Source organism: Lolium perenne, chromosome 4 (genome assembly GCF_019359855.2).
Source record: "Lolium perenne isolate Kyuss_39 chromosome 4, Kyuss_2.0, whole genome shotgun sequence".
Classification (NCBI taxonomy): domain Eukaryota; kingdom Viridiplantae; phylum Streptophyta; class Magnoliopsida; order Poales; family Poaceae; genus Lolium; species Lolium perenne.
Window position 1 is genome coordinate 128,579,472 of NC_067247.2, and position 11,212 is coordinate 128,590,683.

The following is an 11,212-nucleotide window of genomic DNA, read 5'->3' on the forward strand; positions in this document are numbered from 1 at the left end:
TGCTGACGTGGAGTAGCTGCATGTTAAGAGAAATGAGTTAGTGGGGATGAACTACTTAGTTATACTAGATAATTTCCCGCGCTTTGCTGCGGGATATTGAGAATACCTATAGAAGATATATGTGTATTGTCTTGAAAATACATAGACATACATTAGATATTTCTTTAAATGGCAAGATATTATGTTATCAATAGTAACTAACGATGATATTTGTGTCGCGAAAATGTTGTTACCACTGTATGTGAGCTACTCCAGTATCAACTCTTGTTACTGGAAATAACATCGACCATAGGAATTAATGATATGCTAATCGTCGTCTGAAAATATATGTCTGAAGATGCTCCCCTTTCATATAATCAATATCATCTGTGAAATAATAAAGCGGCGGTCAAATGATGGTGGAAATTGGGCACAACGCGACTGGCGCCTGCTGTTTATCCTGGTTTGGAGTTAATAAATCTCAAATTAACAACAATACATGGATGCTTGGAAGAAGAAGTGCAGCTCAATGAAATCCTACAGAGAAATAGAGAAGGTGCATAATAAATAAATACCAAAATAAATATAGCCTAAGTAAAAAAAAATACAGTACGTCCTATGGAGGAGGACAGGGTTCAGCTTGCAAACTCCTTAACCCGAGTGTGATGATCTTATGGAGGAGGGTAGGGCTTACCTTTTGTGATATATGATAAAGAGACGTAGAAAACATTGATGCAATCTTGCAAATCCGAAAAAGATGCCCAGAATTGTTATTGTGAGAAGAGACCGGAGTTAACACACACATCAAAACAAAAATTCAAGGGAATGCGGCAGTGATATTTATGTGAGCTTGGAATACACGGGCATAGTTCTGGAAGGAACTGATTATAGGTGCCTTGCTTTCGATGGCGGGACGCCCGGACCTGCTCCACTTTGGTATAAGGAAAATGAAAAGTGTGGAAGTGAGAAGAAGCAATGCGTAAAGATGAAACAATGTTGTAGTGGAGACTGAAATGCGTGAATATGACTGGATGTTATATAACACCACTACGAGGGCTTTTCAACTCCTGTTTCTGTTACCAATAGAAATCATTTGATGGAGAACCAAACGGCTAAGCTATCGGCCGGCTAGCTAGTCTCATTTATGTTGTGTTTTTTTTTTCTAGCACATGACGTGGTTTAGCTGATGAAGTGGCTCAAGAATAAGCCTAGAAAAATTGATCTTTTTGTGGATGGCTGAATGACGTGGACCAATTAGAGGCTTGCTGATGTGGATACCTTGCATGTTGAGAGAATTACTTTTAGTGGGTTGCTCCTATTTAGTTATTATAGATAGGATTCCATATATTAAATAAGTCATTTGTTCTCAGTTTAATAACTTCATGTTCACTCATGAGTAGAAATAAAATAGCTCATGTTTGCAGCCTCGAGAAAAAGCATAAAATAAAAGTTGCTAAACAATAAGACCCAAAGGGAAATTTGCTTTAAAATTGTTAGACTTACATGCAAGGTGTGTACTGAATCAAATTTGGGTAATTAATTTCACGCTAAAAATCATGTGCCTCTCAGTTTTAAAAGTTGCCAAATATTTATAAAAACCAAAATTATGTCAATATTACTTTTTGGTACATATTTTTTTCAAGAGCCCGCTGCAGCAAGTGCTCTTTTTTATCAAGGAGCAGCAAGTGCTCAACCAGGTACTCACTCGGTTGCTGCACACGGGCCGCGTGTGCGAGAGGAGTCTCGCCACAACCAAGTTGCGACGTACAATGTCGACCAGCTTGACACGGGGTCGCTGGATACCAGATATCCGGGTTAAGTTTATGGGTTTTGCTAGAGATGCTGTGAAACTGAAAGGAGGTGCTCGGTCTGTTCGAATCGTTAAATGTGGGGCTTTCCCTGTATTCGCTCTCAGCCGTAAGTACATTCACGACCGACCTAAGCACTACACCACAGCAACAACAGCGCATCTCATTTGTCATCTCCATTCTTTTCTTCTTCACACCATTTCATTCCCCTTCTTACTTTGTTCTTCCTAACACCAAGGGCCAAAGGTTTGCATCTCTGTTTCTCTCTCAGTGACCATGTCACAGGTGTTTTGGCTTGTTCAATGTTTCAGAAAAAGACGTGATTTAATTCATGCTAACATACGTGATTATCTTCGGAAGAAGCGCATTGATGTAGTCACTTAGGATTGAAGAACATCTTGCAGGCGAATCAGAGTCAAGACAATGGTGAAGATCTGCTGCATCGGCGCGGGCTACGTGGGCGGCCCGACGATGGCGGTGATCGCGCTCAAGTGCCCCGACGTGGAGGTTGTGGTGGTGGACATCTCGGAGGCGCGCATCGCCGGGTGGAACAGCGAGCGGCTCCCCATCTACGAGCCCGGCCTGGACGACGTCGTCAAGCAGTGCCGCGGCCGCAACCTCTTCTTCAGCACCGACGTGAACCGCTACGTGGGCGAGGCGGACATCGTGTTCGTCTCCGTCAACACCCCCACCAAGACCCGCGGCCTCGGCGCCGGCAAGGCCGCCGACCTCACCTACTGGGAGAGCGCGGCGCGCATGATCGCCGACGTCTCCCGCTCCGACAAGATCGTGGTCGAGAAGTCCACCGTGCCCGTCAAGACCGCCGAGGCCATCGAGAAGATCCTCGCCCACAACGGCCGCGGCGTCCGCTACCAGATCCTCTCCAACCCGGAGTTCCTCGCCGAGGGCACCGCCGTGCAGGACCTCTTCTGCCCCGACCGCGTCCTCATCGGCGGCCGCGAGACGCCCGAGGGGCAGGCCGCCGTGAAGGCCCTCAAGGACGTGTACGCGCGCTGGGTGCCCGAGGACCGCATCATCACCACCAACCTCTGGTCCGCCGAGCTGTCCAAGCTCGCCGCAAACGCATTCCTCGCGCAGCGCATCTCCTCCGTCAACGCCATCTCCGCGCTGTGCGAGGCCACCGGCGCCGACGTCACCGAGGTGGCCTACTCCATCGGCAAGGACAAGCGCATCGGCCCGCGGTTCCTCTCCGCGAGCGTGGGGTTCGGCGGCTCCTGCTTCCAGAAGGACATCCTCAACCTGGTCTACATCTGCGAGTGCTACGCGCTCCCGGAGGTGGCGGAGTACTGGCGGCAGGTCATCGGGATCAATGACTACCAGAAGAGCCGCTTCGTCAACCGCGTCGTCTCCTCCATGTTCAACACCGTCGCCGGCAAGAAGGTGGCCGTGCTCGGCTTCGCCTTCAAGAAGGACACGGGCGACACCCGCGAGACGCCCGCCATCGACGTGTGCCGCGGCCTGCTCGGGGACAAGGCCGTCCTGAGCATCTACGACCCGCAGGTCACGGAGGAGCAGGTCCGGCGGGACCTCGCCATGAACAAGTTCGACTGGGACCACCCGCGCCACCTGCAGCCCGTGGGCGAGACCGCCGGCCAGCAGGTGCTGGGCGTGGCGCCGGACGCCTACGAGGCCGCCCGTGACGCGCACGCCGTCTGCATCCTCACCGAGTGGGACGAGTTCAGGAGCCTCGACTACACCCGGATGTACGACGCCATGCAGAAGCCGGCGTTCGTCTTCGACGGCCGCAACATCGTCGACCCGGAGAAGCTCCGGGAGATCGGGTTCATCGTTTACTCAATCGGCAAACCGCTTGACCACTGGCTTAGGGACACGCCAGCCGTCGCCTGAGATGCCGCCTAAAATCTGTTAGCCGCGAGTCGGCCTTCATCTAGAGTTCCGTAGTTTGATTTGCTCCTCACAAGGTCCACATGCCCGATTGATTAGAACGTTAGTTTTGCTTGATCTTGTTGGCATGTATGTCTAATTTTTTTTTTTGGCAAAGTGATATGTTAACATCGTGAAGATATCCTAAAGACGTTACTATATAAAAATAGAAAACGAACGATCAAAAGATCCCGCTATAGTGAATTGGTGATTAAAATCTTGTAGCGGCAACACAAACCACTACTAAGATATTACTGAGAATCCACGCTCTCAAAACAGTACTTTGAACGAGGATTTTCACTCGGGCCCATGTCCACCCTTTAAAAACAATGCTTTAAATAAATTCATTACTAGACACAACTAATTTAGACTAGAACTTGAATTTTCACCATAAAAGATAAGACTTTGTACTCCTTCTGTATTGCCACCCCCACTAGATGATGTCGCTGCAACGAGTAACGAATCACCTAGCAAGTTCCTTATTGCCCTAAGACACGATCCACCATTACTATGTCTTACAATCTCTGCCGTCATGACATTCTCCACCAGTAACTTTATCATGGAACTAGAAGGACATGTCCTACGATGGAAACAGACAACATAGCTTCGCATCTCGCCCTCCTTGAACCCAATGCCTAGAAAAATGGTGTACACGATCATATCCCACCCGATCGAGCAATCTACAGGCATTAGGAGCCCAATGGAGATCGTAGGCTAAGCCTTTCAAAACTCGTCACAGACCAGATCAATGACAACGTGTAGCAAGCAGAACACCATCTTGGCAGAAGAAGAAGAATCATACGATAGCTGCTTTATTAGGCAGATTGACAGGCCCCCATGTCGTCGCCAATCGGCCGACCCCCTCCGGCGAAAGAGGAGGCAAGCCAACTCGGACATCACTCGTATTCACCGGCCCACTGGTCTCCGCCCTGAGTAAGATGCCTAGCACGACTCCGCAGCAAGGCCAACAATGTGCACCCCGCCGCTAGCCCACGCGCCTCCGAGCAGCCAGCGGCCCCACCATTAGTGGATCAAGGAGGGATCCTAAACCTGCAACCCAACGCATCCACCCCAAGCCCGAACGCCTAGCGGAAAGCAGGACCCGCACGACCAGGGCGCCACCCCATCCGCCGCTCGCAGCCAATGTCCACCGACGCTGTCCCTAGCCGCCACGCTAAGGAGCTTCCGCAAGATGAACCCCTCGCCTCATTCGGTGTCAGGCCCACCATTACTGTGGCCCTTGCCGGTGGCAACGGCGGCAGGGTAGGCCATCGGTGCCTTGTCTTCGGCAACGCTAGGGTTTTGCTCCCGTGCCGCCTTGAGGGACGAAATGGGAACGGTTTGATTTTCTTATGACTATATTCGTCTTGAGATTCACATGCAGATAGATGGGATCAAAATTGGACATGATGGTTGGACAAACGCTATATCATGCTTTTCGTTTTCATTTCTTTCTCAAAACGAGGAAAATCTCATCTAGATGATGCTTCTATCCATATTTTAATTTTTTCGTCATTGTATTTATACGTATGGATTAATATCCTACGTTAGGGATTCTGCTGAAACATTAAACAAAGGTGTGTATTTTAGTGGGCTGCTTGAAACAATGTGAAGCTCGCGAACAAGGCGTTGGAGCATGCTTTTCGATTCCTAATTAAAGGTCATTTCTCTTTACCATGTCTATTTCCTGGGCTAGTGAGACCACCAAACATGCTTGATTTTGTCCTCAGTTGAGAAGGTCTTTGTTGGACGAGGCAAGTCATGAAGCAGGTTTTGGCCGAAAAAATACAGCTGGTAGAGGGGTGATCACTTAATGCGGTTTATGCTTGGAGCCGAGAAGATTTGGTGGAACTCCAAGACTCGATGTATAGGCCAGCCTCACGTAACCGCATCTGAATTGGGGTCCTCACATGGAGTTGTACGTACGGCTACGTCCATGCAACCAAGGAGCCCCTGGCCACGTATTTTATACGTGTCAAAAATTTATACGAAAAATTGTGAGTGCTCATGAAACATGTCCCTACAACATCCCAAAATTTCATATCCAAAATCGACATGGACACTGAGAAACAAAAAAAGAAAATCAGCATGAATAGTGCTACCTAGTGTCACCAAAAGACAAATCAGAAAATGACACTATTCATGTTGATTTTCTCTTTTTTGTTTCTCTGTGTCCATGTCGATTTTGGATATGAAATTTTGGAATGTTGTAGGGACATGCTTCACGAGCACTCACATTTTTTCGTATAATTTTTTGACACGTATAAAATACATTTTTCTGTATGGTAGCACGGTAGCATGCAAAGGGGTGGTAGCACTAGATATATTCCCCATATCCCAATCCTAAAACCAGGTGACTTGTTGGAGCATCACATGACATCCATTAACACTACGCGCTGCAAACTAGGTAGTATTTGTTCGCTCAAAATATTTGTCTTCGATGTATGTGGGCTGCGTAGTCCAGCTATGTAACGACTCTCTTCTGCTTTGCATCCTTCCATCTCATTGCTAAGGTGTTTGTGGCCCTTTATATTTGTAGATACTGTAGTACATAGACTTAAAGTTCTCCTCCGGGTTACATTGTGCTCCACCGGTGGTGGCTCAATAAGCTATAAATACTTCAGGTTTTGCAGTTTGGATGTAACATGCAATAAGAAATTAAGAACCCATAATAGTTCAAAAAAAAAAAAACGAACTAGTACCAGTCACTACGGGAGAACCGACGTGTGCCGACGGCCAGGCTATGTGCCGACGGCCAAATGTCGGGGCCGTCGGCACAGAGGCCTCCAGCTACCGGCGACGAAGCTCACCGTCGGCACAGCGGGGCCGTCGGCACAACGCACGGTACACCGACGGCCACCCTCGGCGCAACCTCGGCCGTCGGCACAGCTAGGTGGAGCCCGAAGGTCACCGTCGGCACATCTGCAACCGTCGGTACACGCTCTGACAGGAGGGCCCAGCCGTTAAACTGTCACGGCGCCGTCTGCACTGTGCCGACGGTAGCCCACGGCGCAACGGCGGCCGTCGCACGCCCTCGATCTGCTGGGTCCTCGCTTCGTGCCGACGGTGACCCACGGCACAACGGCGGCCGTCGGCACAGCCAAATATGCACATTTTTTGGTTTTTCCTGTTTTTTTTTGCATCAAAGAGATAATTATTACCCATATAATTATTAATCCATATCATTTTTTTTGTTTATTTATTTCTCACTGCTATTTTGGCGAACCCCTTTGCGAGAAACCTATATATATGTATAAGGGCGGTATAGAACCCCTTCGCCAGAAATCGAACCTCGGAGGGGGTGAATGGCCCACACACGATACAAAATACTTAAGACCCACACACGATACAAAATACTTAAATAACTAGACTCACACACATACCAAAGCGCTTACAGAACTAGACCCACACACGAACCGAAACAGTTAAAGAACTACACCCACACAGAGGAAGCAAAACACTTAAAGAAACTACACCCACACACATGAACCAAAACACTTAAAGAACTAGACCCACACACAAACCAAAGCTTTTAAAGAACTACACCCACACACGAACAAAGCACTTAACACTGGGTCGACACACACATATTAATCAGAGAAGTCGAAATCTTCATCCTCGTCGGGGTGTCCTTCGAAGCGGTGGTTGTGAGGTTCCACAACCACCGTTCATCATTCTCCCCCATGTCGACGCCTCTCCTTTGGCGTACTGCTTCAACCTCGGCCTTCCTCTGCCGCTTTCCCGCCCTCCTCTCTCTCTCCCGTACGTCCGCTTCTCCTTCCGTAATGCGCGCGTTGCCTCGACGTCTCCGGGATGGTCTCGCGCCACCGTGCCATGAACTGCTCGTCCGCCTCGGTGGTATCAATCCGCCGCTGGCCAGCCCTGTACCGCCGCGCTTCACCCCGTGAGCGAAGTAGTGGCTCGCAGAGAGACTCGAGCTTCCGTCGAGACCCGACCTCCGGGAAGTTCATTTCGTGGCGCGGCCGGCCAAACCTCCAAGCCGCAACGTCGTATGCGCGGGCAGCAGCCTCCTTCGTGTAGAAGGTGCCGAGCCACACACGCGTACCACCGGCGGTGATTTCAGCCGCGAAATGTCCCGCAGGCCGCAGGCGAACGCCGATGAAGCCCGTGTTGCTACGGCGACGAGGAGCCATCTCAGCGGCAGCTCAGCTCAGAGGATTTTGTGGTTCTATTGGATGAGAGAAGTGATGAAGGGAGAAATGTTGCTGGTGCTGTTAGTGGAGAAGCCATGGCTATATATAGGCCGACGAGGGGCTGAAACGGCGGGAAAACATGGCGGGAGAGAATGGGCGGGAAAGGGTGGGCGGGAAAAAAGGGCGGGAGAGAAGCAGCGGGAAAGGGTGGGCGGGAAAAAAGGGCGGGAGAGAAGGAGCGGGAAAGGGTGGGCGGGAAAAAAGGGCGGGAGAGAAGCAGCGGGAAAAGGGTGGGCGGGAAAAAAAGGGCAGGAGAGAGTCTGCATGTATAGGGGGGAACTCCCTCGGAGGTGAACCGGAGAGAACCTTGGGATCATAGGGGATGGTACTTGTTTCCACATGTACCTATGACCTAAGCAAGCTCAAACGTAGGCATACGCCCACCGGGGGACCCCCGATGGGATGCAGTCAAAGGGGTAGACGACGCGGTCAACAGAACTAGGGTTTCGTCAGAAATCGAGCATCGGACCTAGGGAATGGCCCCAAAAGTTGTGTGTGTCCACATGGCATGCACAAAAGTGATTTGAGATGGTTCTATATCCAATGCTACCCCCCGGGTGTGCCCGGCTTCTCGGACATGGGGTTCCTACACTTAGGCGTATTCTCGCATGTATAGGGGGAACGCCCTCGGAGGTGAACCGGAGAGAACCTTGGGATCATAGGGGATGGTACTTATTTCCACATGTACCTATGACCTAACCAAGCTCAAACGTAGGCATACGCCCACCGGGGACCCCGATGGGATGCGACAAAGGGGTAGACGGCGCGGTCAACGTAACTAGGGTTTCGTCGTAAATCGAGCATCGGACCTAGGGAATGGCCCAAAAAGTTGTGTGTGTCCACATGGCATTCACAAAAGTGATTTGAGATGGTTCTATATCCAATGCTAACCCCTCCGGGTGTGCCGGGATTCTGGGTCCTGGGTTTCCTACACATAGGCAGAGTCTGCATGTATAGGGGGGAACTCCCTCGGAGGTGAACCGGAGAGAACCTTGGGATCATAGGGGATGGTACTTGTTTCCACATGTACCTATGACCTAACCAAGCTCAAACGTAGGCATACGCCCACCGGGGGACCCCCGATGGGATGCGATCAAAGGGGTAGACGGCGCGGTCAACGTAACTAGGGTTTCGTCAGAAATCGAGCATCGGACCTAGGGAATGGCCCCAAAAGTTGTGTGTGTCCACATGGCATGCACAAAAGTGATTTGAGATGGTTCTATATCCAATGCTACCCCCTCCGGGTGTGCCCGGCTTCTCGGAGATGGGGTTCCTACACTTAGGCAGATTCGCATGTATAGGGGGAACTCCCTCGGAGGTGAACCGGAGAGAACCTTGGGATCATAGGGGATGGTACTTGTTTCCACATGTACCTATGACCTAACCAAGCTTAAACGTAGGCATACGCCCACCGGGGACCCCGATGGGATGCAGTCAAAGGGGTAGACGACGCGGTCAACAGAACTAGGGTTTCGTCAGAAATCGAGCATCGGACCTAGGGAATGGCCCCAAAAGTTGTGTGTGTCCACATGGCATGCACAAAAGTGATTTGAGATGGTTCTATATCCAATGCTACCCCTCCGGTGTGCCCGGCTTCTCGGAGATGGGGTTCCTACACTTAGGCAGATTCTGCATGTATAGGGGGGAACTCCCTCGGAGGTGAACCGGAGAGAACCTTGGGATCATAGGGGATGGTACTTGTTTCCACATGTACCTATGACCTAAGCAAGCTCAAACGTAGGCATACGCCCACCGGGGACCCCGATGGGATGCGATCAAAGGGGTAGACGACGCGGTCAACGTAACTAGGGTTTCGTCGTAAATCGAGCATCGGACCTAGGGAATGGCCCCAAAAGTTGTGTGTGTCCACATGGCATGCACAAAAGTGATTTGAGATGGTTCTATATCCAATGCTACCCTCCGGTGTGCCCGGCTTCTGACATGGGGTTCCTACACATAGGCAGATTCTGCATGTATAGGGGGAACTCCTCGGAGGTGAACCGGAGAGAACCTTGGGATCATAGGGGATGGTACTTGTTTCCACATGTACCTATGACCTAACCAAGCTCAAACGTAGGCATACGCCCACCGGGGGACCCCGATGGGATGCGATCAAAGGGGTAGACGGCGCGGTCAACGTAACTAGGGTTTCGTCGAAATCGAGCATCGGACCTAGGGAATGGCCCCAAAAGTTGTGTGTGTCCACATGGCATGCACAAAAGTGATTTGAGATGGTTCTATATCCAATGCTACCCCCCCGGGTGTGCCCGGCTTCTCGGACATGGGGTTCCTACACTTAGGCAGATTCTCGCATGTATAGGGGGAACTCCCTGAGGTGAACCGGAGAGAACCTTGGGATCATAGGGGATGGTACTTGTTTCCACATGTACCTATGACCTAACCAAGCTTAAACGTAGGCATACGCCCACCGGGGACCCCGATGGGATGCGATCAAAGGGGTAGACGGCGCGGTCAACGTAACTAGGGTTTCGTCGTAAATCGAGCATCGGACCTAGGGAATGGCCCCAAAAGTTGTGTGTGTCCACATGGCATGCACAAAAGTGATTTGAGATGGTTCTATATCCAATGCTACCTCTCCGGGTGTGCCCGGCTTCTCGGAGATGGGGTTCCTACACTTAGGCAGATTCTGCATGTATAGGGGAGAACTCCCTCGGAGGTGAACCGGAGAGAACCTTGGGATCATAGGGGATGGTACTTGTTTCCACATGTACCTATGACCTAACCAAGCTCAAACGTAGGCATACGCCCACCGGGGGACCCCGATGGGATGCGATCAAAGGGGTAGACGGCGCGGTCAACGTAACTAGGGTTTCGTCGAAATCGAGCATCGGACCTAGGGAATGGCCCCAAAAGTTGTGTGTGTCCACATGGCATGCACAAAAGTGATTTGAGATGGTTCTATATCCAATGCTACCCTCCGGTGTGCCCGGCTTCTCGGAGATGGGGTTCCTACACTTAGGCATTCTCGCATGTATAGGGAGAACTCCCTGAGGAGAACCGGAGAGAACCTTGGGATCATAGGGGATGGTACTTGTTTCCACATGTACCTATGACCTAACCAAGCTCAAACGTAGGCATACGCCCACCGGGGGACCCCAGATGGGATGCGATCAAAGGGGTAGACGGCGCGGTCAACGTAACTAGGGTTTCGTCGAAATCGAGCATCGGACCTAGGGAATGGCCCCAAAAGTTGTGTGTGTCCACATGGCATGCACAAAAGTGATTTGAGATGGTTCTATATCCAATGCTACCCTCCGGGTGTGCCCGGCTTCTCGGACATGGGGT

The 11,212-nt window shown here is 50.8% G+C and overlaps 1 protein-coding gene across 1 annotated transcript; it reads left to right on the top strand.

The window, feature by feature from the left end:
• Positions 1-1,934: 1,934 nt before the first annotated feature.
• LOC127293869 (UDP-glucose 6-dehydrogenase 2) lies at positions 1,935-3,783 on the top strand. Its single transcript, XM_051323561.2, has 2 exons — positions 1,935-2,033; positions 2,192-3,783. Exon 2 carries the CDS (start codon positions 2,211-2,213, stop codon positions 3,654-3,656), a length of 1,446 nt encoding a protein of 481 aa, XP_051179521.1. The 5' UTR covers positions 1,935-2,033; positions 2,192-2,210; the 3' UTR covers positions 3,657-3,783.
• Positions 3,784-11,212: the final 7,429 nt, after the last annotated feature.